The sequence below is a fragment of the Anser anser genome (assembly GCF_964211835.1).
Source record: "Anser anser genome assembly, chromosome: 13".
Lineage (NCBI taxonomy): Eukaryota > Metazoa > Chordata > Aves > Anseriformes > Anatidae > Anser > Anser anser.
In genome coordinates this window covers 4,575,415-4,602,541 of record NC_139734.1, presented here as the reverse complement: position 1 = coordinate 4,602,541, position 27,127 = coordinate 4,575,415, and the positions used below count along the sequence as shown (strand labels likewise).

Below are 27,127 nucleotides of genomic sequence, written 5' to 3'. Positions count from 1 at the left end.
CTACAGGGGCCTGAAGGATGCTCATCCATAAAACCCTGCCTTGTCTCCTCATCAAAAATGATAGTCACTGCAAACTATTTGATCCTTTCCAGCCAGCTGCTTCCCTCTGTTCTGCGGCTCCACAAAATAAAACTCACATCTACTGTGTACACTGGATTTTGTCACCTGGATGTTCCTGGTTTTCAACCATTATTTGGTTTGAGATGGTTTTCAAGAACAAAAAAGGCACCCCAGCTGGGAGCAGGGCTTGCTTTGCAGCCATCTCCCTCTGCAGCAGGTTTCCAGGCTAGCCAGGAGGAAATGCAAGGACAGAGGGGGATTTGCTGAAGGACACCGAGTCCCCAGTTCACCCAGGATTACATCCCATCCCCAGCATCTCCCTGGCGTCCTGTCCTTTAAGCATGAGAAAAGAAATACTGCTGTTACGGAGAGGACTCAGTGTGCGGAGCCACAAAGGCACTTCCCCTGGGCAAGCCCACGCTTTGACCTTCAGAAACAGAGGGGCAGGAGCTGAATGCAAGCGATGGACAGGTCTAAACCCTACTTGGACAGGTCTAAACCCTACTCACACCATTTTGAAGCTGACATGAAGCATCACAGCAGGAGAGCAGGCAGTGGGCACCCTCCCATCCATCCCAGTGCCACCACCTCCGAGACACGCTCACCTTTCCAGTTCCTCACGTTGTCCAGGCTGGACAGGGAGATCCTCCTGGGCACCAGCGCCACTGGAGCCCGGCAGGTCCCCGCATGGCCGTTCTGCAGCGCCCCGCTGCCCGCCTCGTCCCCTCGCCTGTCCGAGAAGTGGGTGGGCTTGGGGGGCCGCGGGGGGGGCGTGTTGGAGAGCACATCCAGCTGGCTCACGCCGTAGGGCAGCGCACTTTGGCTCTGGTCAATCTGAAAGGTTGGCGTCAGCGGTGTCCCCAGCAGCGGAGAGGAGGAGGAAAAGTCACTGGGCGTCCCGCTCACGTCAGTGCTCCTGGGCACGGCGCCAGGGTTTGCCAGCAGGGCCGCATCCTGGTGCACGGCGCTGCAGGGCTGCACGAGGTACAGCGAGGGCTGGGACTGCAGCGAGTCGACAAACACGTCGTCCGATGAGGTCTGCTCCAGGGATCTGTCCGAGTTGGACCAGCTGTCACACCTGCACAGGGCAGAGAGCAGGGCTGGTGCTTGCCTTTTCTCCTGGTTGCAACCAGGTGAGCGTGTGGGGCTTGAGGGGTATAACCTGCTGGGAGCAGCTCCTTGGGCTGCTTTTCACTCCCAGCTTGGAAAATGCCCACTGACCACTTCATGGTTTCCTTTCTGCTCGTACTTGGCCCTGCACACCCTCAGGGCACTGTACGGGCCCTGTCCTCACCCCCAAGGGAGCGTGGCCAGCAGTGATGCTCCTCCACCAGCCCAGGGCTTCCAGCCCTGTAAGGCTGAGCCCTCAGCGTGAGGAGCCCTTGCACCACCATGCCTCAAATTTCAACCTCCACACTGCAGCATTTGCTACAACCTCTATTTCCCCCTGTCTGGTTACCAGGCAAGTGGAGAAGTGGCTCCCAAAGCTGCGTGCTCGCCCAGCGAGGCATCTGTTGTGCTGCAGGAACCCAGGTTAAAAACCAGGGGGAATTTCAGAGAAGGAAGGGGAGGAGCACGAGCATTGTCCTGCTGAGGCTTCACCCATTCTTTCCTCCTGAGTGACAGCGTGTGACAAAAAGCACAGTCTGAGCCCAGATCTGTCCCTTCCCTGTGGCCAGGGAGGGTCCCCCCGAGCTGAGCACGGGGCACTTTGTAGGGCACCTGGGGCAGCAGCAGGCAGAAAGAGCACCTGGAGGGAGACTGCATGGGCCAGGACCAACAGCTGACGCTTGACCGCTCACCTCCACTACAGAAAGCCCCCTTGAGAACTGCATTTCTGATGGTCCCATCGGGCTCAGGAGCTGCAGGACTCAAGGACCAGTTTGCCCCAGTTTCCCAGGGGCACGCAGAGGTGGCTGCAGCCCGATGTGTGTGGTGGACCCCGGAGTTACCTGGTGTGGCTGAGCTTGCCCGACTCGCAGTTGGAGAGGAAGAGGTAGTCGGGGAGGAAGACCGACTCCGACTCACTGGGGGTCTCCTCTGCGGCAGAAGCGTCGGCAGCGGCGTGGTCAACCGAGAAGGAGGGATCGGCGATGCGGGAGGCGTGGGTGGAGGCGGCTGGCGAGGGCTGCGGGGACGAGGTGGTGTGGGACAGGCTCTCCACCGAACCTGCAAGGAGAAGCGATGGCCCCGGCTGAGCCGCAGTGGGGCGAGGTGACAACGCATCGCGGGGAGCGTGGATTTGTGGGCCAGATCCTGTGCCACAAGGTGAGATGCGAGGTCCCCAGCAGGTCAACCCAGTCCTCAGTGACTGCACCGCACTCGGCTGTTGTGGTCACTCCTCAGCCCCGGAGTGTATGGGGAAGGCAACATCACCAGCAAGGAACCCACCCCTCCAGTGACACTACACCTCCACATCAGCCACAGCAGGCTTCACCCCAGCTCCTTCCCCCTCTAAGCCAAAAGAAACAGGAAAAAGGCCGAATTCTTCCTCGCCCTACCCCGTGGCTCGTCCCTTTCAAGCAGGGGGAGCCATCTCCTTCCTTCTCTACCAGCTGTTTCCTCCTGCTAGCTTGGATTTGCAGTATTGCAGCAAACCCCAGGTTGCAAAGCACTCGCACACATGCTTCAACTCGAGCTTATTCAGCAAAGCGTTTGCTTAATTTTCAGCAGGTGCTTGGAGCAGCAGGACTTCAGCAGCCCTCTTCGCCCCAGCGATCATCTGAAGGGAGCAGCTTTTCCAGGCTTTCACACTTGTGAAGCGGGGCTGGCGGCTGAAGCCTTCCCAGCTGAAAAATAACTTCTCTTTTCCATCCTGCTGGCTCAGGCACTAGCTCGGCCTGCAGAGCTTGGACTCGGAGCTGGCTTGCAAGCTGAGGGCGATCAAATATGCACTAGGCTAACTCCACAGAGACCTCAGCAAGCATGTGAACATCACCATCTGACCATGTATTTAAAGAAATAAAAAAACCAACACCATGCACAAGAAAAATAAATGACATTGTGGATTACTAACACAGAGACTGAGCAGGCCTGAGCTCCATCTGCTACTCGCAGGGTTTAGCCTCAGATTATCCCATCAGGAAGGGCTGCGGGCTGCACAACACATGGCAGGTCTGCACCGTCCCCGTCCCTCCTGCTCGCCGTGGCTGCCCTTTTCTGGCCTTTGGGGACGTGGCTACCCAGAGCCAGCTCCTGGCAGGCCATCCCCATCCCTGCCAGCTCTGCTGGTAACCGAATCAGCGAGCATTAAAGTCGTACTGCGGCGGCAGCTGGGGAGAATGAATTATGCATGCCCATTTTCAAGGGAGAGCAGGCAGAGAATAGGTTCTGTGCCTCTCTCCCTCTGTCCTCCCCTTTGCCAGCAAGGCTGAGCACAGCTTCAGCTGGCAAAATAGCTGTTTTGGTGGGTACTAGCCCCAAAATCTCTGCCCTGCATTGACGGGAAGACTCACCATGGAGGATGCCCCATCAACTTTCCCTGTCAATGTAGGTCTTGGAAAAACAGGCGGCTTCTCCCTCCTGCTACAGACCCCAGCCCCAAAACTGTCCTTGTGCAACGGCACAGTGGACACGGTGAAAGCGGGGGTCCCTGCTTGCAGCTCCCCCCCACCCCACCGGCCTGCAGGGAGGTAGAAACACTGCCAGAGGCTGACATGAGCAGCCTTGAGGAGCGCAGAGAGGGATTTCCTCCCGAGGAGGGCTGGGAGGAGCCCTCACACTTCCCCTGACTCCCACACAAGGGCCGGGCGCTGCCACCAGCAGGCCTGCTGCTTTGTGTGGGAGCACAGCGGGGACATGAAGGGGAGACCCCAAGGGGAAGCATCTCTGTGGGGAGAGCGGGGTCCCTGCAGGGAACTGGGCTCCTGGCTCCCCACGTCCCAGCACGCTGCCCTGGCTGCCAGAGGTGTCCTCAGGGTGGCTGCAGCGAGCTCCTGGGGTGTCAAACCACTTCTCATCAAGGTTTAAAAAGAAAAAAAGGCATTAAAAGCAGCAAAGAAACCATCAGAAAGGAGCAGGAAGGGAGAAAGTCCCAGGATGGGTGCAAGCAGGAGTGACCAGAGCTGTGGGGAGGTGAGGGAGAGGTGGATGGAGTGCAGGAGCAGAAGGCTCCTGTCCAACCTCCTGCAGCCAGGAGGGACCATGGGTGACTGGTTGCTTCAGGTGACAGCGGTGACATCCTGGGCGTCAGGCTCCATCGTGCTGTGGGAGAAGGTGGAGGTACAGCGGGGCGATGGAGATCGGCGGGGATCAGTAGGGGCTGCATGGGGAGGGAGCAAGGTGTTTACACGGGATGCGGAGCGACACCTGGAGCCCGGGGAGGAGACCAAGAGGGAACCCAAGACCAAAGGTTCCTCTTCAGCTTAGGAGCTGCCTGCCAAGGCACGGCCTGGGGGAGCATTTTGTGTACAGCTACAGGCTTGGTAAGTAAGGCTTCCTAATGAATCAGGCTCAGGTGTTCTCTCATCACAGGCTGCTGTCCTGTGTTGTGCCCATCACACTTTCAATCTGCATACGCGATGAACTGTAGCCAGAGTCCCCTGGCCACCTTGCCTCACCCCAAAACATGCAGGGGGGCTCTTCCTCCCCCAGCAACTCCCTGGGGGTGCCAGCCCCACGCTGCTGCCTTCAGCACAGCCATGGGCACGGTTCCTTGTGGCAGCCGAGTGCCATGGGGCGAGGGTGGCTGGTGGCCAGCCTGTCCCGCCTGCCGCCCGCCCAGGTGCTTCCTGACATCTGCTGGAGCTCGCACCGCTTCCCCTCCGCCGGCCAGCCGGCCCCTCCTGTTGACTAAAACGTTGTCCTGACGGGGCCAGCTCTGAGCTCGCCTTGGCTGCTTAAATGTCAAACCCGAGGCCTCCAGTGAGGAGGATCTGGCTGTGAGTCTGGCTTCGTCGTGGCCATCCGGGGCTGAGTCACGGCACAGAGCCATGACCACGCTGTCTGTGCCCACAGAGCATCAGTCTGGGGGTTCATTAGTTCAGGGTTTGGCCTCAAAGCTGCAGTGAATTTTCAGAGAGATGCCAGGATTGTGAGCGATTGATTTCCCACTGTAGTACTGGCTGTGAGAGTCATCTCAACCCGGAGCAGCTTGGTAAGATTTCCTGCTCTGCGTGTGTCTTCCTTGTGGTGATTCATTGCAGGGACTGTGACTTGTTGTAACGGTGGCGTTCACGTTAAAAAAGCGTATTGCATTTAATAGAGCTTTTCTTATGCTAATTTTTGGGAGTAATTTGTTTAAACCTCCAACCTCTTGGGGGATTTCTGTGCTTCCAGAAAGCTGAAGCAATTTATCAGTATTTGAAACGTGCCGTGCAACCTGTGCAACTGTGCAGACTGAAATCAGAGGGTAGGAATAGGAGCTGAACATGCCCTGCAGCCTGACCCGAATCCACACCAGACCGGACCACACTGGCAGGAGCTGCAGGATAAATAGGAGGTGTTATTTGCCAGGAGAGATGTAGCAAGTGTATGCCTGGAAGCTTAGCTTACACTGCCTGCGATGCAGACTGCAGGCTCAGATGCCAGACTTTACGCTGAACCAAGACAAATGCTCTGCACTGTGGGGGATATTTGCCTCGAGGAACAGAGCAGAAAGCTGGGATGTCAGCTCTTCAGCCCGCCACAGCAAGAGCTGTCACTTCTCATCCATCAGCATCTACACTGGTGGTCTTGGCTGGGAAACACCCGTGGGATACTGCCAGTGCTGCCCACATACAAGCAACGCTACGCTCGACCAGTATAACAGAGGTTTCTAGTAATAATGCATCTTTCCTGGGGACAGCCTTGGATCCTCTGCCTCAAATCACACCTCCCTGCGCACATCCTCAATGCAGTGCCAGAAGTCTACACGTACATTGGAAAGACAAAGAAATACATTTGGTTTCTTTGTTTTGCAAGGGAAGACTTACCTTCATTTCAGGCTAATTGGTAAAGCTATATCCGACGCAGCACCGCAGCAGGAGCAGCAACACAAGAGCGACATCTCCGTTTCAGCAAGGGCAGACCAGCAGGAAGTGGGTTACTGAACGGTCCCTAATTACCCCAGACTCCTATGGACTACTGACTGCCATCCCCCAAAGCTACCAGCTCGACTTTTCAAGCTATACCCATGGGCAGCGTGTACTGGCACAAGAACACGCCAGCAAGTTTTCCTGGTGCTCTCTAGAGCAAACGTGAAAACAGCAGACATCAGATTTATAACAGGAACACTGCAGAGCTCTTCCACTCCCATTTTCCCTCAGAATAAACTACTGAAAAGATGATTAAAGAAAGCGGGGAACTGGGATACGTTAAAACCAAACATCTCACGGCTTTTTGCTTCCTCTCTACCAGGTAACGGTATGCCCATGTAGCAGTGGGAGCGCAGCAGCACACAGACCATGGCAGGATAGACCACCCAGCCATGCTGTGACACCCCTAAACATCTTGCTGCCCTTTGAGTCCTCTGGCGGGGCTGAGTCCCTCCATCACCACCCTTTTCTGCTCTCAAGCTGACTTTTATCACAGCAAAGGGCTTAGCTCTGACTCACTTCCTACAAAGCTCTGAAACTGCTGCTGTATCTGCCCATTGGAAATGTCAAGGGAAAGACAGATTGCTGTTATCTGAGCCTGATTTTCTCATTTGAAAGGTAAGTTGATGATGACATGGGTCCTGGCTTTAATTACTGACTAGATCCCTCTTGGAGTGGTTAACTCCTGGAAGCTCTCCAGGAAACTCACCCCACTGACTGCCTGCAGGTGTAGGGCTGGCAGAACAGGCCGCCTTCATGCTGCACTGGAGGACCATCGCTTTAGCCTAGACACACACCCCTAGCGCTCTCCTGTCCTCTGCCTTTGCTTTGTTTTTCTTCTCATTAATAGGCTAAGATAGTTCAGCATTTTTGTCGTTGATTTATGTGTGCACATACACCCAGATCTGTGCACGTTCCACGTTCAACAAAGCTTGAGAAAACGCGAGTTTTGCAGAACTCTTTCCTGGAACAGGTGTCTTACGTTAAGCCAAACTAAATAAACATGGGCCGTGTAATGAAATAAACAACCCCAGAAGATAACACTCAATCAGCTTTTCACATAAACAGTACCTTTTCTTATTAAGGACCTGCTGTTTATTCTAGCAGCGATTGCTTCATCGACGTGAGACCAAGCGGCCAGCTATTATTTCCGCCCCGCAGAAGCCAGACCCCCAGTAACCTTCAGAGCAGGGTGTGCACCACCTCAGGACCACGTGGAGCTGTAGGAAATGTTAAGTCCCACATCCCTTGCCACCCCAACAAGCCCCACGTTTCCTTTTGCCCCGAGCAATGCTATGGAAAACCCCAACCCCAAGCCAACCCCAAGCCCCAAGACGAGCACGATCCTACCTGTGCCATCTTCCAGATGCCCGAAGTTGCAGATCTGGCTGATGTTGTGCACCCAGATCTGCATCTCCTCCTCGGTTTTGGCCACCAGGTAGAAGGTGCGGTAGGTGGTTCTCACGATGAAGACAAAATTGTTCTGAAACTCCTTCCTGATGAAGTTGGGCCCCGAGTGCTTCAGCACTTCGCACTCGTTGAGGTCGATGATGCGGATGGGCTTTTTGGAGTGGTTGTTCCTGTAGTACTCCAGCACGTCGGGGTTCCCGCTCATGCGGCCTCGGCGCAGCACGAACCAGCGCTTCCTCCATGCCTGTGGATGGCACAGACAGGGCCCGTCAGCCTCGCAACACAGCCAGCAGCACTTTTTGGCATTAGGACTTTTAGCACTTTTTAATAAGCCTGTGGGACTGGGACCTGAAGCGTTTGCTCTCAGCTTGCATTTGGGGCAGGATGAGGAGGAGAAGGGCTGTCACCTGGGGGAGCACAGGGAACACGGCTTCTCTCTCCTCTCGCCCTCAGCCTGCCAGCATGGTGCGACGGCTCTGATGCTTCACCTGCCTTTAGGTACTGTGGGTGAGCCAAGAAGAGATTATAACACGTTTTCCTTTCAGCTGGGACCACACCATGTGCTGCAGCACGTGAGCTAACACCTGGCAGCATGCACCTCCTGCCCAAAGCGAGGCCTCCGGATGACCCGCACAGCTTCCCTCTCGGCTTCCAGGGCCAGGAAAAAGCTGTTAATGAGCTGCCAGCTACTTCTGGAAGCCCAGAGCAAACCCTAAGGGAGCTGTAGTGCTAAGAAGTTAAACGGGAACCTCCCCAGCGTTGCAGAACAACATCTGTTTACCCAGACACTGCTTCCAGGGACGCTGCAACCTGCACCAAACCCTGTCAGCACCGGCATCTCCTGGGCCCACATCGCTGAAGGTATGGAACCCACACAGGCTAAAATGAAGACCGAGATGCCGCATCACTTCATTAAGCTACACGCAAGTTTCTAGGAAAAAACTAACATCTTCCGCTCTTCCAGCAGCTGCTCCGGTTCAGCAGCAGCACGAGAGCCCCTGTGTTGATTACAGCTGTCACCAGCACGCTTACTTCGAGGGCCAGAAGGAATCCACCCTGAGCTCTGCTCCGCAGAGGAAAGTTGAAACAAGGTGTTGGGAGCTTCCCTTCAGCAAACTCCTTACAAATAGCAATTGGATAAAACCAGCTCTGACGGCAGCCTCTTGGGGGCAAAGGGGCTCGCACAATGCCCAGGTACCGCAGTCACCATAGAGCCCTAGATGCTCTAATTGCCTTCATTAGTTAAAAGTTTAGTAAGGAAACATCTAACAACCACCCCCTGCCTGAGCATTATGCAGGTGCTCGCCGCAAAGCGACTCGTCACGACACGAACCTGGGCACTAGCTTGCATTTGGGTTCAACACAGTGCTCCTTTTGCAGAGCGGCTGTTGTTGGACTGACATCCAACCATCTGGCCTTGGTGCAAAGTAACTGATTTCAGGATGTTGTCACTACATTGTACAAATCCTCACCAGGACACTTGGGGCTCAGTACAGGCACTACAGATTTCACCGATAGTTCCTGTGAGTACAGCAACAGTGAAAGCAACCAACAAAAAAATAACAATCCTTTGTTAGGAGGTGTTTGATTTATTTTTTTCCCGCATTTAACAGAGGTTTCCTCACAGTGCAAAGCTTTTGCCTTTCTATACGCATCTGATATTTTATCTAGAGATGAATCTACTCGGCCTGGCAGTACCTTAATCTATTTTGAAAGCAATAGGCTAGTCATAAATAACATAGAGGGACCAGAGACTGGAGTACTTTAGAGGGAGCTCTTGCAAGGCTGAATAACACACAGCAGCTGATGTACAGGAGTGGCTCTCAAAGCAGGGCTGCATCAGGAACGGATGCAAAGCAGAGGTGAGGTGCCAAGTATTGCACAAAGAAAATTCAGGCTCACCTATACGACCTGTCAAGGTTTGAAAGTGATTTGGTCTCTGTTAGAAGTAGCTAGAGGCAACATCAGATCACCGAGATCTCGCAGAGAAGTTGGATTGTGTAGGAACCAAGGAAGAAAGTGACACACGCACCCTCCCCAAATGAAATTAAAGCAAAAATGAAGCATTTAAAGGAGAAAACAGCTCCCCGAGTAGCAAATTTCAGTAGTAGAGCACAGCCCAGCAGGCATCTTGCATTGCATAGCCTCGGACAGGGCCATGCCACCACCTGCAGTCCAAGCACCATGCGTGCCTGATGCACACCCTGCTGGTGCACCAGGACTGACAGCTCAGCTCCCCTAACACACACACACCCCAGGCAACAAGAAGAGAAATGCCTCGGGAGGAATAAGCCAAAAAACATCTCCTTTGCCCTCCAGGGAAGCTGGCTGCTAAAGCAGCCAGCAGGAACCACCTGAGCTCCCCCAGGGCACTGCCACTGCCCTCAGGCTGCTGGGCCTGCAACTTAAATTTGGCTCCTGATGGAGAGTGGGTGGAAATCACCTGCATGGGAGCACGGTGAGGGAGGAGGAGATGGGTGTCCCTGGGTCAGGCTGGACAGTACAGCATCTGTCCCCATTTCTTCAGCATTTTGACTTTAATGAGCCTAATGGGATCTGTGGGCTTCAGGAGAACCTGGGCAGCTGGTGAGAGGAGAGCAGAAACCCTCAGCTGTGCTCTGCAAGCTGGCACAAGCACAGGGGCTGCCCCATGACCCTCCCTGCAGGCAGGCAGCTCCACCAGGCTTCTTGCAAGGAGATCGGGAGGTGCCTGGTGCTGGTGGTCCATGACAGGAGAGGAGAGCGGCACCGAGGCTGTGTGAGAATCCCTGGTTATCACGTCCGGGCAGCCAGAGCACAGGGCTGCGTGGAAATAACGAAATCAGTGTGGGTGCAAGGGGAGGGCGATGGGGACTTTGCCAGGGCTGCTCCTCACCCGCCGCCAAGGCAGCAAAACCAGCAGAAACCAAAAAGTCTTGCCGTGGGGAGCAGGCACCATCTCTTCCACCTCTTCTCCCCTTCTGCACCTTCAGTGCCACTGCTCTCTCCCCCCAAGTGGCCGACTTCCATCCCAAACCTTTCCCCGATATGCGCCTGTACCTCTGGCTGCAGCACAACAGCACAACCCCAATCAGACAAGCGCTAACGTGAGTCCAGAATAACAAACCAGAAAACAAATAATAACAAACCAGGGGATGGCCAAAAACTTGACATTCTTTACCAGCTGAATTAATGCTCGTGACTCCCCCCACGAGGATAATCTTCACTGGGCACAGCGAAACCAAGGGAAAGCAGGACAAGGTGCGCCGACTCCTCGCTCGCCTGGAGGCCTGGCAGCATGCTGGCCTCTGTGGGGAGGCCTGGCAGGGAAAGGAGAGGCCGAGAGCTCAGTGCTGGGAGGAACGGGAGCAGCGGGTGCCATAGCAGAGGGTCTGACCCGGGGTTGGGTGTCCCAGTGTGCGCCGTGCACCTCCTTCGGCTGCCCGAGCCGCGGGGTGTTTTTGGGTACCAGCAGAGCCGCGGGGCGATTGTCCTGCAGCCGTGCCGGCGTTTGAGACTGAAGTTTTCAAAGAACCACTTTAAAACGTCTTATTTTAGGGAAAAAAAAAAAAAAAAAAAGAAAACAAGGCAGAACTTTATAGCGTTTCCTATAAATGACTTCAAAGGGGAAGTTCAAATTCATACGTGGACAGCCCTGTGAGCAGCTGATGTCTCGGCCTGTCGACACCGTGGAGGTTCAGAGCTCCCACCCGCAGGGCGATGCACCAGGAGGGGGTCAGCTCCCACCAGCATCCTCGTGCTCACAGAGCCCAAGGGTGTTGTAGGGAGCAATTCATGCTTTGCAGGAGCAAAGGGCCAGCCCCTCACAGGAGGACTCCTGCCTCCTGCTCTCTGCCCGCCTTGCTGGGCAGTCGGGCTCAATTAATGCACTTGTGGAAATCAGAGAAGAAAAAGACCTCTTAAGCCTTCCCCCAGCTGGAGTGACGGCTTTGCTGTTTCAGTCCTGGCTGTAGGGCTGTGGCTCCCATCAGCTCTGCGTAATAAATCTCCTTAACAAGGCTACCAGCCTGTCCCTTTGCTGGGGGACAGCGGAGCTCGTTGCCCATCACCCCCGGCTTCAGCACTTTGCCTGGGTTTTGTCTCCCTTGCGCCCAGCTTCTCGTATTTTCTGCTCAGATCTCAAAAACTTCAGCGGCGAGAGGCTGAAAGCTTATGGCTGGGAAAGAAAAGTCAGTGAATCTTCCCCTGCCCTCGCAGCTCCGTTTTCTCAAGGGGAAAGGCTCTGAAGGACACCGGCGTGCCCACAGCAAGCAGCGTTCAGCACAGCCTCGTACAACTGCTCTGTGCGCCCCGCACACAGGACCATAATACAATGATATCGGGACGGGCTACTGTCTAACACCCTATTTCCATCTGCTAAGTTGTGAGTCATTGATTGAGTCACTTGCCTATCTGCTTGTGGTGGTTTCAGTATGAGTCTAAATGATTCTTATTTCAGGAAAGTCAGCATGAGCCTTCCTCGGAGGAGATGCAGGGGAAGGGGAAATACCTTCTTCTTTGCAAGGTGATATAGATACATCAATTGACTAAAAATGCTACCCTAAAAATTTCCTGCACTGTACATGCAGCGAAAGCTTCGTAATAAAGCATCTAAGGTGACATCCTTTAGAACCAGGGAGGTTTCCTTTGTTTCTGCTTCTCACAAAAAGAAGCCTGTGGTTTGTGTAGAAAAAAATGACACATACTATGAAAAAAAAAAAGAAAAAGACACGGACTCAAATGTTGTCTGCTAACCTACACACATTCCCACTGCCTGCTCCACATCCCAATCCATAATATTTATGGTGCTTTACATACACAAACATCTGCAATCGAATGAGTCACTGCTATTTAATAAACATGCAGATTCTTTGTAAAGCTAATGGGTCCATTTGGGCACGGAGGGTCAAAGTCATAGCGACCTAGAAACTTGGGAGGTTTAAGTTCTTAGAAACCTTGCAGGAGATAAGCAAACAAGTTCTGAAAGCAGAATTAAAAATGACACCACTAATAAATGCATAAAATAATTCCCCCAGTGTGTCTGGCCACGCATCACTGGGACGAACGAGGCAGTGAAGACGGACTCAGGTGCTTTCAGAACGTGACAGAAACTTCTATGTCTCCAGGTGGGATTGAACCTGAGCTGCCACCACTTCCAGCAGCCTGCCAGCCCTCCTGGTGGATCACTCATCACAAGGGGCTTGCAAAAGCCCCGTGTGGAGGGATGCTGGCGCTGGCCAGCCTGCTTTGCCCCTGCTGGTTGCCCACCCGTGGCAGGCTGTTGGACCCTGTCCCACCAGCATCTCAAGGGGACGTGGCTTCATGCCTTCAGCATCCTTGTACTCTCCTTTCTGTTTCATTTTGTCTGTTTTAAGAGAGTTCAGAGGAGACATCCCAGCAACAGAAGACAGCCCCGAAACCATCAGGCAAAGGGCTTGGTTTGGAGCCACCGAAGGATCTCCTTCCAGCAAACCCCTCCTCGCTGCTCGGGCACACTTTTTCCTTCCCGAGGGCAGGCACTGCGAAGCATGAATCCCTTCCCGCTGCCCCCCAGCTGACACCTTCTGGCTGCTGCTACATTTCTGCAGGCAGCTAAACTCCCTGACAGTGAAGACTTACAGGCAGGGCTCTTCACATGAGGATGTTTACAGCCTCGCCAGCTAGCCAAGAGTTTTAGTTCCATATTCCCTCGCAGCATGCTTATGTGCAGTATCTCAAATGACATTAATATTATCGTCCTGAACGCAGCTTGGATTTCTCGAGTGCTTTCTTTCCCCCCAAAGTCCTGAAGCACTTGGCAGCTGGTACACGCTTGTTACACGCCACATATGCGGTGACTGGTTCACCTGCCCCAGGGTACACCTGCTGCCGACGCCATGCCACGCTCCCAATGGCCAGGATGCTCATGCCTTTGGCTTTGGCTGGTCTCTTCCATCCTAAATCCTCATTTTCCTGTGTGATGTGGCAGAGGATGACGGGTAGAAACCCCCTGGTCTGGCTTGGTGCCACCCCTTTTTCAGCTACAAAATGAAATCCCCATTTCTCAGGACTGTGCTTTTTGCAGAAGTGAGTTAAAACCAGGGAGAAAGGAGAAACTAACACGCTGTTCCAGGCCCTCCTGGATTTGACAACGTAATTTAATTTTCTATCAGTGGGAAAGGGGCCACTGAAACCTCACGCGGCATGGCAGGGATCCCTACAGTTGCATGAAAACTACTTGTGTAAGACAGCCTGGAAACCTTTAGGGCTTTTCTGACTTGTTCACAATAAATTCTTTAACACCAACACAGTAATAAGATAAAATCTTGACTAGAGGTAAATTTCAAGTTCTTGGATAGGCTTTCATCCAAAACTCTTGCATAATCCTAAAGGATTTTTAGAAGGCTCCGTGCAGATCCTTGAGATCCCCCTAAAGCAAGGCTGCCCGCAGGTTAAGGAGCAGCAGCTCTGAACCACAGAAGCTGGGTATAAGCATCTGCTGGATGGCCGAAGCTATTCAAGTCAAAGGAGTTTGCAGTTATTTTTGGAAGCAAACATAGGAAAATGTATACACTAAAGGGACCGAAGTTTGGACAAATTTTGAGCAAATTTGCTAAACTAATAGCTTTTATGGAAGGACTCCAAACCTCCCCTGCTAAGGGAAGAAATTGAGTTGGGGCTAATCCCCTTCCTTGCAGCTCGCCAGCACGATGTAAATACAGATGTGCGAAGCAGTTAAAGACCAGAAGGAACTGCAGGTTTCTCAAGCCTGGAGATTGCGCCCTGCCTCGGGCTATCTGGAGTCCCTCTCCTCTGTGTTACTGGGAACTGGCAGTTTTCTCAGTATTTTTACACCAACAGAACAAATTTTGCTGTTTCACCTTGTTAACTGAACATGTGGTGTGAGGTCAGCAACAGTCACGCAGCCTATCTATAGCTGTCTGAGCTCACATGATGCTATGGCTCTGAAGAGAAGGAACATAAACAGGAAATTGGGCAAAGTGACTCTTTTAGTAGGGGACCACAACACCATTTTTTTTTTCTTTTTTCGGTGCCTAAACTCTTTAACACACTGCTGGATCTGATGAAGAAAAGCAGAGTAGCCAGCACGATCAGAAAAAAAAAAAGCCACAGATGTTTACGGTGCGACACTTCTGCCTGATGATAGCAATGTGCTCGATGCAGCGAAATGACCCCGCTTTCTGGGTTGTGCTCGAAAGCTGGGCTCATCTCCCGGCACGCAGGGAACAAGCTGGTATCGGATGCAGCCCCCACATCCACCGTGGGCCAAATCTCAGCCATCCTTTTGTCCACCCGCGTCCTATTCCCTGCCATAGGCTGCAAAGGCTTCGACCTTTGCACTTCATTTTCTCTCCTAAAATTGCCTGGAGAAAGGAAGTGTGCAGGAGGCAGGCAGCAGAGCGGGGAGGAGGTGCACATGCGTGGGAGGGCTTGTCTTGCAGAGCAGGCCAAGTGTGTTGAAAACAAGAACCAACCTTTCTGGACACATGTACGGAGATAGGAAGGAAAAAAGAGAGAGGTCCAACGTCACAACAGCAACCGCTGCGTGTCCAGAAGAGCTTGGGATCCAGGCGTGTGGAGGGGGCACTGGTTTCGGAGGGCTCGGCGTGCTCCCAGCTGTGCAGACGCTGGAGATCTCCGCTGGGATCTACGTGCTGGCTCGCAAGCCGTCCCGCGGGAGCCACCCGGCCTTCGCGGTGACATTTAGACTCTATTGAAGTAAATGGCAAAGCTCCCACTTGCTTGGAGAGGGCCAGGTCCTCCTCTCGACAGGAAGCTCTGAGAAATGCAGAGATTCCCAAAAATGGAAACACAAGCCGAAGGAATAATCTGAATCAAGAAAATCTGCCTTGGACAGATGAGCAGCCTTTCTATCTACCACATCAGACGATGAACTCACCCTTCACGGGTCTAGCCTGGGGTTTGTGGGTTACTCACAGGCTGCCCTCAGCCCTGACTTTTCTCCAGCTGGACAGCGAGCGTCTTCTGGTGATCTCAGGCACGAGACCCCACTTTGGGGGGACACAGGCCCTCCCCACCGCTGGGTGCTACCTGCCTGGCCGTTTCAGTAAATACCATAATTGCAATTAAGAGTACACTAGGAGTGTGGGTAAGACAAACCAAAATATATGGTGACATCATTTGGGTGAGCTCCCTTGCATGGGTCGATATGGCTGCGGGGGCACGGGTGGGGCTGAGCGTGGCCACACCGAGCCCCACAACACCGAAGGAGGCTGGAAGTGCTAAGTGGCTGGGTTCACACCCGCCTGCTCATTTCGAAGTACAATATTAGAAAAGCAGCTGTGCTAAGGAGTTTACACATCTATTTTGATTGCAGTTCTGCTGTTTTGGACTGCCTTTTCACCAGTACATTGGGTTGCTTTGCCCGTAAGTATTCTGCTAGGCAGTGGTACATTTTAAGAACCGGTTCTCCTTCTTTAAAAGCTCTCCTAAATTAATCTTCTCTGCTTTACACTGCACAGGAGACTGAGCTGGTTTTTAGACATTTTTAGAATTATACTTTCATTCTCCTTAGTTTGTGGAAAAGTGGTCATCACTCATACGGCTCCTAACATACAGCATCTCCTGCCCGTCATTTTTTATTTTAAAGTACATAAATGTTAGGAAAAATATAAACAACGCTCCCCGTGCCAGGTTTTCTTTTGTTTGTTTAAGAATCCTCTCTGAGTTGCCAGAGTTTTTCTGGAGTTTTTTTCGGAGTTTTTGCTGCTGCGTCCTGCATCTCATCCAAGGAAGCAGGGCTCTCAGGGCGAGGCTTGAAGGGCTAACACCCTGTGAGCTCCACTTCCCTCTGCACTCGAGGCGCGTTTCACAAACTCAGCTGGCTAAAGTCAGCTCAAGTATCCAAACACCCATCACGTAAACTTCCCATGCTTCGGGGGCAGCCGCACATTTCTTTGCCCTGCCTGTGAAATTCTGCAGATCCGCGTGGTTTTTCTCACTGTACTGCTTCATGCCCTGCTGACTTCACACCAGCATGAGGGGCAAGATGCTCTGGCAGAGATGGAGTGAGGACCAGAGCTGGCACCGCTCCCCGACTGCATCGCTCACCCTCACACCTTTCTCTTCTGCCCTCCTGAGATGGGACCTTCAAGCTGTGACCCACAGTTTCATTAAGTTTTTCCAGTCCCCTGTTAATGCTGCAGCTTCTGCCTTGTCATGAAGACATCTCTGTGCCCTCGGCTGGCGTGCCCTGTGCAGCACTGTCATTTGTTTCCACCTCCTGAGCCTCACAGCCAGAAAACAGCATGGCAAAGCTAGCACCAACAGCGTGCTTAATGTTTATCTTAATTTGCATGACTTCTCAAACTTCCCTTGCTGGACCCACCGATGAAATCACAACATGTTCAGAAATATTAAATCATTTCCTCAACATCTGAATATAACAGGCTGCGAAAGGAAAACAATCGCATTTGGCACGTTGCGCTCTTTTGCCTCAACGCTCCGTATTCTGGAGCCCCTTCGTGTTGTGGATTTGCACTCTGATCACAGCACCACTGAAAACAACTGCGTGCCATAATTCATTTCCTAGGAAATCTCTGGACTTGCCAAGTACTAGCCTTGCCTGGAAGCCTGTGTTTTGGGTGCCCGCAGCAGTGCCCAGCCCAGGCGATGAGTTCAGGATGCCCCAAACCAGCCTCCTACCCCTGGCCTGAGGGCAGCGGGTCGGTGCCCTTCAGCTGTGTGCCTGCCCTAGCAGTGGCTGCTGTCCCGCTCTCTTTGTAGTGTGGAAAGGCAAAATTCAACGTGGTACTAAACCGACGGGGTCCAAACTTCCCTGCTCCAGCCTCCAGAGGATGGGCTGGCTTTCCTGAGCAGGTGCCTTCCCTTTGGGGTTACGTTCGGCCAGTTGTCAGTATTTTGTAACGCAGACTCTGTGAGTGCAGCAGGAGTAAAAGTTTCTGCCAAACTCCGCAAAGAGTGGAACGGTTTGGGAGTAAAAACAGATTTCAGAAACAAAAGTTCAGCTTGATCTATTGGGAACAACGTGCAATTAATGTACTCAGCAATATCTCAAACATGAGCAATGTGGGAGAAGGGTAATAGCTCCCTTTCCATCATTTTTCAGCCTGTCAGAGCACTGATCTATTAAAACACCAAAAGCCTTACCAAATGGAAACGGGTAAACTCGGTGGCGGGCAGGGGCGGTGTGCAGCTTACCCGGATCTTCATCTCCTTTAAACCATAAAACTATCGCCGAGAATGTGCTCGTGGGCTGGTGAAATAGGATCAATGTTACTGTTACAAAAGTGAGGACAATGAGCCAGCTGGGTTTTTCCACAGTCATTTTCAAAACTGCAGCATTTATTTCTGCTTTTCTGCAACTTCTCTCTCTCTTCTCCTCCCTTCCCTATCCCTTTTTCGTGGGTTTTGCACGCCGAGCTACACCCAGAAGATGAGGTCACCGGGCAGCACTCGGGATGCGGATGCTTTCTGCTTGGGTGCTGCCAGAGCTGTCCCGCTGGGTGCCCTGGAGGCACAAGGGGCAAGGAGGCATCGAGCCTGGAGGATGCCCCTGCCACTGCAGCAGGGAGAGGGGCCTTGGGACGCCCTGTGAGCCAGTCACAGATGGTCTCAGATGGTCACAGAGGGTCAGGGTGCCACCAGCACTGTCACGAACGTGCCTTCTTTCCCCCTGCCCCCAAAATGGGGCACCTGAGGCACACCTGAGTGCGGCCTCACCATCTTCGCTTTCCTCTGATGGGAAAGCTTTGTCACAGGTCTTATTACTGATCTTAAAGCCATTCCCTTCTGTTGAACCCAGCCCAAAATTCATAAATCCTCAAAACCAAAGGAGCACAGTCCACTGTACAGTCTGCAGTGCTTGCATGTGCTTCAGAAGGAAGTGAAGTTAAGCGTGGCTGCTGCTGCTGCTAACGTGACACTGTCAACCTGAACTGCAAAACAGGAGCTGAAGTGAAATTCAGCCTAGCTTGGAGTTCCTCTGCTGATTTTTTAAATCGCAGAACCTCATTTTCGGTTTTTAAGTGCTTTTTGTTGCTTCTAACCCCATGGGAGAGATCCATGAAGAAAGGGAAACCAACAGCAGCAATGCTAAGGCAGCCCCGTACGTTGAGATCTGCTTAAAGGACGCAGCAGACGCACAAAGCCTCCCAGTGCTGTGCTCTGAGGACATCACCAGTTCCTGCTCAGCTGAGCCTGAGAGCAGAGCCCATCTGCCCTGCGCAGCCTGACCTCTCCCACTCCTCCAAACAGGAGTGCTCCTGCTGCAAAATGGTTAAATTACTGACGGTTCGTGCCCAACCCTTTGCTGTGAGTTTGCTTCCAAGAGCGTAGACCCTTGACAGTCTATGCCATGGCAGTGACAAAGAAACCACTGCTCGGAGCATTCGTCTGAGGGAGGGTGTGGAGGCAGACTCACCACAAAGGCACCATATGAAAAGGCCTTCGCTTGGGGCTGATCCCACTGTGTGCAGGCTATTCGAGAAAAACAAACAAGACTTTCCCTGCTGCTGCCCTCACTTGAAATCGGGTGCTCCGGAGCTGTGTGGAGTCTTTCAGCCCTATTTGTAAGGGCTCAACACCCGGGGAGAGGACGTGACCCATGTGGGCAGGAGTGGAGCTGTGGGAGCTTTCAGCCAGTGACCAAAATGTGCCTCGGCCCGTAGCTCTGCACGTGGACGCTGCAAGTCTCAAACCACCTCTGTTTTGGCAGGCCGTGTTTGTATCAGATAATTGAACAGTGACAGCAGGTAGCAACGTGAGGAGCAATGAGGGCTGTGTTTAAACGGGTGGCTCAGGAGTTCATGTCCTAGCAGCAGAGCAGGAATAGGTAATGGCAAGAGGTTTCACAAGGGGAGCTAAAGCAAGAGCTTGGGGGACAGCAGGGGAGCCCCAACTGGCAAGAAACTTGGATGGGCAGGAATGGGAGGCGCAGGAAAGCTGAAGGACAAACATAAAATGAATGGACTCGTCGGCAGAGATGGAAAACCTGGGCGAGGAACCGCTGGGTCCCCAGCCAGGAGCTGCAGGGCAGGCGGCAGCGCCCTGCCTGGCCGGTGTTGGGGGTTCCTTCTCACTAGGGCCAAGCAGAAAGGAAAGCAACGTGACAGGAGGGAAGGGGACATTCCTGAAGTCCCGGAAGGACAGCAGGGAATGACGAGAGATGTCCTCACGTCCCTGCTGTGACTGTGGCCAAAGCATGGCCTGCCCAGGCCTGGGCACCTCAGGACACCACAGCCGCTGCTGAAGAATGGCCCCGAGCCCCAGACAGCTCCTGTTTTGCTAGCACGCTGCAAGCGGAGGGCAGGAGCTAATCAGGACTTGTGCTAATTATGCTGCTGATCGCCGGCAGAGCATGGGGATGTGGCTGGGAGCCAGCAGCGGGGCGGGTGGGCCCGGAGCTGTGTGGGCTCCCCGGGACGCCATCTCCCTGTCCCCAGCCAGGCCTCCCCTCCTGTGGGCCCAGGCTGGCCATGACCGAGCCCCCCGGCGCCCCTCATGCCTCAGCCCTGCCCCGCGGGGAAGCGGCTTGCGCCGGCTGCTGGCACCGCTACAGCCTGGTGTTTTTTGACCTTTTACTCTTCCAGAGATAGAAATGGGATTTGTCTGAGGCTTGGAATAACTTCCTGCGATTGTGCTGGGGAGGGCTAGTCTGACTTGCTAGATAGCTGTGTCTGTCAGGCTGGCGTAGGAACGGAGAAAGCCTCGGCCCTGCGGCTGGGCTGAAGACAGATTTAAAAGATCCCAAAGACACTGCATGTGCCCCAGAGAAATATAAGCTGGCAGCACTGTGTGTTGTCCGTGGTCGGGCAGTGGGGCCTGGGCAGCCACTGGCAACCCCTTGAGCAAATGTCCTACAGAGATGGTTGTTCCTTGGGTGGTAACTCACAAATCCTCCCTGGATCACTAAGGCACGTGTGTTTGCACATGTGGGAATGTAGATAATGGTCTGAGAATCGATCCTTTGGGATGATGAGAGCAGATTGTTGCTGTGCAAGCCTCCCCTCCTCCTCCAGCTTTCCCCCAGCTGTCCGTGCGGCTGGGCCGGGGCCGAGGCTGAGGCTGAGGGCTGCTCTGCTCTGTTCTCAATGCACCTTTAGCAGCTGCGTGCATCTTTCCTTACATCCCTGCCTGACTTTAACAGTGGCATTGCCAGGTCTGATGTTTTCAGCAGAGCAGTTTGGCTGAGGAGGAGAAGTCTCATCACCTGTGCTGGGCTGGTGGCTCTGGCACTGGTGGGGGGTACCTGGAGGGAGGCTGGACCATGAAGGAAGCTAATGCCTTCAGTCTGGTAAACCCGTGCATCCTCAGGAATCTAAAAAAAGGCTAAATGCAAGCCTTGTACTGTACACCTTAATGGCCTTCATCCATCACTCTGTTGTACTAGATAAAAATATTAAACCCCAAACAGTTGGTTTCTGACCCAAGGAGTTTACAATCACAGCACTGCAGCTTGTAATGGCACTTGCAAGAGCTCTGCTGCTCCCAGGTAAACAAGAGCCAGCCAGCTCCAGCTTGAGCCCTAGAAAAAGCCTGTAGGTAAGAGTTCAGTGCCTGAGCTGCCATCACTGTCCTATTCCCACGCTGTGCCATTGCTGGGAAAGGCAGGGCAGGACCAAACCTTGATGGCCTCTTGTTGTTTGGCTGAGCTGCCAGGAGCTCTCAGGGAATTAAGGAAATGTGTACTTTAAAGGAAGGCTTTTCAAAGCCAGCTTTTAGTTGTTTCTTGTATTTTGCTCATCAGTAGGCAAAATCACTGTGAACAAGTCATGTGTGGTAGTATTTTCCTGCGTGACTCACCCGGCAGGCTGGCTGCTTCTGCCTCCCTGAAATTTGGAGTAGGATCGATCTTTGCCTTTTACTGATATTCCTTTGAACAAGTGAGCATACTGTCACCAGGTGGGCTGAATCCTGGGCTGAAAAAGGCAGGTTAGCACTCCTCTGGCCATCAGTCTCCAAGCAGAGCTAGCTGGGGATGCCCCATGCAGGCTACCCAAGCTGCCAGCCCTGTCTGCTCCCCCGTGGGCTCTGCAGGTATTTGCTGCCAGGGTCTCCCTGCCTGGGTCAAGGGCTCTCCCTACAGCTGCAGCTGGAGGTTGTGTTTGTGCCTTCCCCCCTGCAAGCATGTCTTGCAGAGGATTAGTTGGCTTACCGAGCAAAAGCAAAGCTATCCCAAAGCCACGTCATGTTTGTTTTGAAAGTAAGCACTAAAACACACGTCCAGCATACTTAGCACTTCCATGCATGGACACCCTTCACAGGTTTTCAGCTTCAAGGGAATTCAAGAGTGTTACTGATATGTGTCAGCATAGATTTACAGTATGATTTTGTAATATGGCTCTGAGCTGCAGTGCACAGCAGTTCTCTTAAACAGCCGAAGGAAGCGGTTCTTGACTCCGCCGTTTCTCAGCCTGCACTCCAGTTCTTACTCCGATGTCTCTTCCACTTACTGCTTTCTAAACAGGCAGTGTCAAAGAAACTGAAATTTTGTATGCAAATTGGTTTGAAGACAAAGAAAAGAAGTGCAATCAAAGAGGAGGGGGTCGATTTAATGCATAAAAACAACCTAGCTCATCTGCTTATTAACTTCACATAAATAAGTAATTTTAAATGCTTTAAGAAGTTTTTTTAAATGCTTTTGTGCATTTTTACTGAATTCCAATTTCATTCAAATGCAGCTTGTTTCAAATCATATAAAATAATCCCTGCTGAGGGAGTAAAGCTTTGCACAATGCTACCTCTTTAATATCAAAATGATAACACAAAAAATGTGAGTAATTGTATACTAAGCTACACAAATGCTGAGATAGTCATGGACAGGTACAGAGTATCCTTGTTAGTGAAAATAAGTGCCACATTCATTCTAAAAACTACATTTAGTGGTAAATCATTAGAGAGCAACTAATGAAAGCATATCTCAATGAAAAAAATTAAAAGTACCTATGGAGAAAATGGCATTAACAAATGTTAATTTAATTCACAGATTTCTACCCTCTCATTTAAATCGGGATTGAAATCTGCAATACAACTGGTCAACATCAACTAAGGCTCTATATAGGGAAACTTCATCAAGGGGATTAGACTAGTTTAGGGAAGTATTGTGAGGCGAGTAGTTGAAAATAAAACTACTAGTGCTAACAGTCTGAAAACCAGAGGCTAAAGCCCGTGATACATGACGTTGGGTACAGTCCTCTTTTTCTACCCTCGGTCACTAATGCCAAAAACACAGCGAGGGATTGTCACAGCATGGAGCATCTATTCACCTGCAGCTTAAAAGGTATCTGAGGGTTGAGTAATTAGTCCTCATCACACCGTAATTCCAAAAATTTGACCACTGCTTTTGCTTCTCTGGGGTCAGAAACCACCATATATCAATACATACATACCTATATGTACCATATATCCATATATACATGAGAACAATGCACTTTGACAGATTCTTCTGACTCTCATATGCGTGGGTTTTTTCCTCCCACCCTGTGAGCAGACACTGAGCTGGTGACTGCAGACACACCTCACATTTTATTTAAGGGCCAATATGCAATTAAGCCTGATACTGCTTTTATCATAAAGAGACCAGCCCATAGCATGTATGTAATAGTTCACACTTTGGTAAGCATGTGTGAAGTAGTCCGGTGGTGCGGCGTCTGTCTAGGTATAATGTAACTCCGTGTGTAGGTGTGAGAGCTCTCACCAGACCCACACCAACAACAGATCCCCCAAATAGACAACACTAATAAAGATGCAAAATGCTGCAGCTCACTCTCTGTAGACTCAGGCTGTTTCTCTACTAAACTGGCAAAACAAAGCCCCAGAACAGAGAGCCTGTTCCTCACACTTCCTTCAGACTTCAGCTCCCTTTCTGTACAGTTTTGCTCATCATCGCGAAGCATCCTAGGATTTGTTATTTTTTCGGTCCAAAGCTCTTGGTCCTCTGACACAAACCCAGACAGGCATCCCACGCCATGGCACTTGTGTGATCCTTCAGCATCAAGAGAACTTTCAGTGTAACAGGCAAATGTGGTGTCAGCAAAAATGTTAGGTTGTCCTGAATTTCAGCATGCGTTCCAATGAAGTTCCTCGAAGTCTCTGCAAAAACTGGCCTGCAGTTTGGCAACAGAGCTGAGAGCTCCCTTTCCCATTCCTGAAGACACACATCTCACACTTAGCAATTTGCTTCTGCCACTTGACCTAGTTCCAGGCTTGGCCGCAGAGCAGGAAGCTGTGCCCCTGCTACTGTATCTTCACAACAACAACAAAACTCAAGACGATCTGCTCCATCTGCAGAGCGCACAAAGCAGTGATCGTGTCAGGAGCTCTAAGCAGAAGTGTGAAGCTCACAGTCGCTGTTTTTGCTAACTGGATCCCACAAAGCGTGATGTGAGATAAGGGCACTTTGAATACAGAGCAAACAAACAAACGCCCTAGAGCATTTTGGTCCTGCAGCTTCAGGATGGTTAGTACCAGTAGAAAGGTAGTACCTCTCTCCCAAGTCCAAAAGGATAAATGCACTATTTAACCTCCCAAATTCAACCTGACAGAAACTCTTTCCTTGCAGTCTGGTTCCTGAAGGTACCAAAAAATCCAAACCATTTATAACCAAATCTGCTTTCACAGTTTAGATCCAGAAGCTACTTGGGCATGCACTTCGCAGCAAGCTCAGAACAGTCTTTTGACCTCAGTTAAACTAAAATACTTTGAGGAATTGAGCCCGTACTCATTTGGGCTGTAGTTCAAGTTCTCCCTGCCATTTTCTACCTGGAGCCTGAACAGTGCCTGGCAAGATGAAGTGAGAACCCTGACGCCAACCAACCACTGAGCTCCCATTTAACCACCTCCTCACTTTGAAGACAGTAAAGGTTTTCTTCCCGAAAAATGCAATCTTACAGTATTCATTTGAAACATAGATGTTGTGCATGGTGTCGTGAAACTGAGAGGACACTTCCTCTTCTCGTGCAAAAGCCAGCAGAATGCACCACGGAGATGCAAGTAAGCACCATACATGAATGTGTGTGAGCTATGTGGGAATCCTCCTGGGTGTTGAACGTTGGATGCTCCATAATTTTGAGTTGCGAGTGGGCTGTGCAAAACCTCTCCCTGCCCGGCAGCTGCCCAGGAAGACATCTCTCCAGGGCTCTGCAGTGAGCACCAGGTGGGGTTTGCCTCTGCAGGCCTTGCAATGGTCTCCTCGTTTGCTTTGGCTGAACGGGATCCTGGGGTACGGGAGCTTGGACTGGATAAATACAAGAGCTGTTTGTGCTCTGAGTAAGGAAGTTTAAATTTGACCTGCAATAAGGCTGCACAGAGGAAGGGCTTTCTCCACTGCTGTGCTCAGAGCAATCTCTTTTGTCTCAAAGGCCACTGTGACTATGACTCACACAGCCATCAGGCTATTAACACTTTTATTCCAACTAGTTATTTCTGGCTTTCGGCAGTCAAAATACCTAGAGCCCAGAGTGCTTCCAGTGTAACTATAGAAATTACAGCAACAAACAACAGTTGGGCCCATGGGTCAGCTGAAGCCAAACTCTGAATCACACTCTTGTTTTTTACCTATAGTTATGAAAAGGAATTTAAGTCCCGATAACAAGGCAGTAGTACACCTTCTAGCCACCATCTTCTAGGAGCCATCTTCTAGCTCGACACCTTCAGCAGGTTGAGCTGAGCGCAGATGCTGTCAGATGCTCACTCCATCCATGGGAGATGCTGCCCACAGAGGTCCTGCACAGCTGCCTTGAAACAACGGGCAACCCCTACCAGAATATCATTAGACATGCTTTGTAAATCCATTTGAGGTTAATGAAGGTTGTAAATTCATCCTTCTTCATCTGTATATCCACAATCCATACGTTTCAGAAAGCTCTTTAAAGGGCTTTGCGCTGCTGTTATGGGAAAGATCCTGTTCAAGCTCTAGACCCCCTTCACCCTCTCTGCCTTCCCGTGCCCGCAGCAGCAGTCAGTTCGCTGTCAGCTGGGTCAACCGTTCGAAGGGGCAGGCTCTTCTAGAAGAAGCAGAAAGCTGTCAGTTTACTTTGGGCCTCAAAACCACTACCTTTTGTTTTTAACCAAAATGCATTTCCTTATGCAAGCCCTTGCCTTGCACTGCTGCTTTAGCACAATGGATTTCTTCAACTCCCTCTCTAAGAGTCAAAATTTACCATATATTTTGATTTTTTAAAGGTTTTACAAAGAAAGAGTGCTCAGTAACCAAATACTCCCTGAGAATGCAAAGCAAAGGCTGAAGTGCAATGTGAGAAACCAGATCAATCACAAATGAAGAACAAAGTGGTTTGCAGCATGTTTAACTCCTATTTCTATAAAGGGCTGATCTAATCTGTGGCAACCTCTCAAAGTGCCAAGAATGCCTAACGACTCTGAATATAAAGAATAATATATATTGTAAGCAAAGAGAATGGCCATCAGGCCTTTATTTGTGTTTCTGGTTTATTTGTTCTCTATAAAAACCCTCCATCAAACCTTCCAGCACAGCAACGAGATCGAGAAAGTATAGGAGCAAAGCTAACGCACTGAGAGTTCCCAATTCATTAGAGGCCCATGCCTCATCCTAACTGACAACAACCTAAACTAAACTCAATCCAAAAGCTCAAAATTGACAAAAATAAACTAATATATTAAAGAGGAAAAGGAAAAAGTTAGTTTTTTTCTTCTGGATTTCATTAAAACGTCCCAATGCAAAATGCTGTCTACGATCTGGGAGCCAAGTTGCAAGGAGAGGAGAAATTCTGTCCTGCAAAGGCTGAGATAATTCCTGCACGTGGTCTCCCAGAAGGGTGGCCCTGCTGAGAATACAGGGTTTTTTTATGGCATTGCCCCCGTTGTCTGGGTGTTGCACACAGCAACAGTGCCGAGAGCAGCGTGTCGGAAGGACGGTTGTAAAACAACGGACGTTGGCAGGGGAATTCAGGGATGGGCACCGCATCTGAGATCTTTGCAGCTTTTTGCTGGGGATTAGCTGACATTTTGAATAACAAATTTTCTTGTTCTGCAGGGGAAGGCAAGGTTCATCCTCGGTCTTTGCTGATTGCTGTCCTTGCCAGAGCAGGGATACCACAGGAGTTCTCTTTCAAGGAGAAAACCAGAGTAGTGAAATCCCTTCCTTGGATCCCTCCTCCCCCAGCAACTCAGAAAACTGTGTGTTTTTGAGTAAAAATGGAGCCATAGTCACAAGCACTAGCAGCTACAAAAGAGACATCTGAAAGCAGTGGTTGTACACAGAATGCAGTAACTGCTTTCCATTTTTAGACTTCATGGCTTATTTGTTTAAACCACAAGGAGACATTTGCATGCTACCCATTTCTGGTCAGATATGAACAAATAAAATAGAAATAAACGCAGTTCAAAGAACAGAGTGTGCAAACTTTCGAGGTTAATTTTAACTCATGAAACACTTCAACGAAGGTCCATCACTTGTATTTACTTTTTTCTAAGAGGTAAGGAGTATTATCAAAATTGACTTTTGGAAGAGGTGGAAAGAAACAACAGAACCCCAACTATTATCTTTTCTTATTTTAAACTGCATCCTACACTTGACTCAAATTTAGATCTGAATGCGGGATTACTCCTACTCTTCTCCTCGCTTCTGACTCCTTCTTACTGTGTTTTTCAGAGAAGCAGTTTGTAAATGTGACTTGTTAGGATGCAGCGTACAAGCAATGTGA

The 27,127-nt window shown here is 51.2% G+C and overlaps 1 protein-coding gene across 3 annotated transcripts in view; it reads right to left on the bottom strand.

Moving 5' to 3' along the window:
• GAB3 (GRB2 associated binding protein 3) overlaps positions 1–27,127 on the bottom strand; it is a 57,061-nt gene that overhangs the window by 12,531 nt on the left and 17,403 nt on the right. For 2 of the 3 annotated variants that reach the window (XM_083797393.1, XM_083797394.1), the window contains exons 2-4: positions 7,425–7,728; positions 2,013–2,229; positions 666–1,138 (exon numbers count right to left, since the gene is read on the bottom strand). In XM_083797393.1, coding sequence (XP_083653519.1) covers positions 666–1,138; positions 2,013–2,229; positions 7,425–7,728 — 994 coding nt within the window. Of the gene's footprint in view, positions 1–665; positions 1,139–2,012; positions 2,230–7,424; positions 7,729–14,938; positions 25,451–27,127 lie in introns of all 3 variants that reach the window. The other variant, XM_083797395.1, reaches the window with a different exon arrangement.